The sequence below is a fragment of the Sesamum indicum genome, unplaced genomic scaffold (assembly GCF_000512975.1).
Source record: "Sesamum indicum cultivar Zhongzhi No. 13 unplaced genomic scaffold, S_indicum_v1.0 scaffold00385, whole genome shotgun sequence".
Taxonomy (NCBI): Eukaryota; Viridiplantae; Streptophyta; class Magnoliopsida; order Lamiales; family Pedaliaceae; genus Sesamum; species Sesamum indicum.
Window position 1 is genome coordinate 1 of NW_011628277.1, and position 2,787 is coordinate 2,787.

Genomic DNA, 2,787 nt, shown 5'->3' on the forward strand with positions numbered 1-2,787 from the left:
TGTTTGATTTTGTGATAATCTTCTCCTTCACCATCCACCACTCCTACCCTCTTCACGAACTCTTCTGGCATCGATATAATTCTCAGTTCTTGGATAGTATTAATGAATTCCGATTCATCTGGAATCATCTTCAATTTACTGCATTCTGCAATAAGTAGACTGGAGCGGTTGAGCATTGCTACTTTCTCCATCTCCACCCCATTAAATTCAACAACCTATGCAAAACAAGTTCCCTGAGTTGAGGAAATCCAGTTGCCTGACAAACCATCTCTCTGCCCACATATGGATTGCTCCACAAGCTAAGAACACTTAACATGGGAAGCTTCTCTAGTATTTCCATTGAGTCTTCCTCAATCCTTGTACCCACAAGCTGCAATTCTATCACATTTTGATATAGTTGAACTTCATAAGCTGGTCATTTGCTCACTCGACAATGTGTGATTCTCAAGTAATGTAGTGAGTGATACATCACCAACCTCCTGAAAAGAGTTGAGCCATCTTCCCGATTCGTATTGACATCCATGTCCATCTTGGGCAATTTAAGAAGATGACTGATATCATCAACCACATCACCAACCCAGATATCATCAACCATCTCCAATTCATTCAACCCTTCAAATTTCAATTTTTCGCCTCCAACCCTCTCATGATCATCTTTCATAAATAGATGCCTCAAGCGCTTCATTTTGTATATGCAATTAGGTAATCTCATTATATTTTTCACATTCAATGTCTGCAAACAAGGTAGCTTGCATATAGATGGTGGCAATTCTTTCACAATACTATTTTCGAGACTCAATAGCTTCAACAGCTTCCATTTTGCGATTCCTTTGGGCAATTTCCAATTCTCAAATTGATAACCTTTGAATACAAAAGATCTTATGTTCTTATTTTCCCCAATCCTTTGACTAAGATCGTTATCCACTCCCACCGCATGAATAGCCAATCTATTTGTTTTGCAAATGGAAGAGTCTCCTCCTCCCATCTCTCTATCCATAACCTCCAGAAATCCTTTTCTTTTCCCTTTTGACAAACATAGATCTCTAATCATATCATGAAGCCGGCATGACTTAAACCTATTATACAGCGGCGGCTCATCTATTTCCACTTGAACCATACACCTATTTGCTAGCTCAAATAAATACCGTTCTGCCACATCTCTCAAACTTTCTCCCCTTCCCTTGTCTTCTGAAGAAATCATTCCTTCAGCCATCCATAGTAAATATAGTTTTTCTGTATCTATTTCTTGATCCTTTTTAAAACATGCCAAATACAAAAAACACGGTTTCGGGTTGTAAGGGAGCATATTGTAACTCAAATCTAGTATTTGATTAACTCATTTGTCAGTCTCCAAACCTCTCCCATGTTGAAGGTACGAATCAAGATTTCTACACACATTTTTCCATTCTATTGATGCCTTTTCATGACGAAGAGTTCCCCCAATAACTGAAATGGGTAATGGTAAATAACCACATTTTTTTACTATTTTCCTTCCATATTCTTCCAATAACTTTATTTCAGTTGTAGGTAGCTCTGCATACATAACGAATTAATGTTAGTTATTTACGTTTGTTAATTCAATATATTAAATTTGTGCAATTAAAACAAATCAAAATAAGAGAATTTCGCCCCATACTTAAAACAAATAAAAAGAGAATTGTTGTTATGTTTGTATTTTCATGAAATTGTCACTACTTATTCATAATAATAATTTTTTTGTCACTAATAATTTTTAAAGATAGTTTTTTCACACATATTGTCATCATGAAAACTATAAAAAAATATTAGACATATTAAAATAATCTTTTTCGCCTAATATATACTATTAATGATATTTTTAGCATCATTACTCCTTTTTCTTTTTGTCACTAACTAGAGAAGAAGATTCAAAATCAATAAAACAAAAACAAAAATATTTACAAACTAACCTTGTGAATAACTATTTGGGAGTGCTATCTTTTGAAGGAGCTCCCATCCTTCATCTTCACTCATGCATATAATTTACTACAACCTACACAATCTAAGAATATTTTTGAATAATTGCATCAAAATAATTAACTTAATGATACGAAAACAGACAAAGCTCAAGCAAGAAAATTGAAAAATAGAATCAACAACCCTAGTGAAACTATAGATTCATTAAGGACATTTCTAAACAACATCTTAATAAATAGCAACTATTATACGGAATATAAAAATTGTATTAATTCTTAAAGAAATAGTTATTACTAATTATATTTTCAAAATAATCCAAAGTTTATAATATGTTTATAATTTTTATAACTATCTTTTACAAAATTAATAAAAAATAAGATAGATGTTGACCATCCACATAGACACGGGTGTATCTATAAAAGTAGGATACGTTCCCTATTACAAAAGGAAATCGAAAATAAAACATAAATTAAATCACTTAATTTTGATTGGTTCAAAATTCCATGTAAAGTTCATAAAGTGAATACATCAAATTGATAAGAAATATGTGTGCAGTATATTTGAGAAGACAATGAAAATAGTTAATAATGAATAAGAAAATTGATATTGAAACTCCAACGATTAGTAGTGGGTAGATGATAAATAATTATATATATATAAAAAAAAACTCAATAAACTCATGAAGCCAGGCAAGAGGATTTCTCCTCCAACAAAATCAAACTAGCAAATGAATAATGGAACCATATGTTTACATGACAACTTAATGAGTTCTATTGTTAATTAACTTTTGAATTTTCATTGAATATTGATCCGCCTCGATCACGTTTGACCTTGATCAATGATCTCGACCTC

The 2,787-nt window shown here is 32.2% G+C and overlaps 1 protein-coding gene across 1 annotated transcript; it reads right to left on the bottom strand.

Annotated features, from left to right (window-relative positions):
• Positions 1-47: 47 nt before the first annotated feature.
• Positions 48-1,213, bottom strand: LOC105180183 (putative disease resistance protein At1g59780; the record flags this gene model as incomplete). The annotated part of the gene is made up of 3 exons (XM_011103845.1): positions 473-1,213; positions 266-370; positions 48-215 (listed from the first exon to the last, which is right to left on the bottom strand). Coding segments are annotated over exons 1-3 (1,014 nt in total), but the record flags the coding sequence as incomplete, so codon positions are not given.
• Between the last annotated feature and the right edge of the window lie 1,574 nt (positions 1,214-2,787).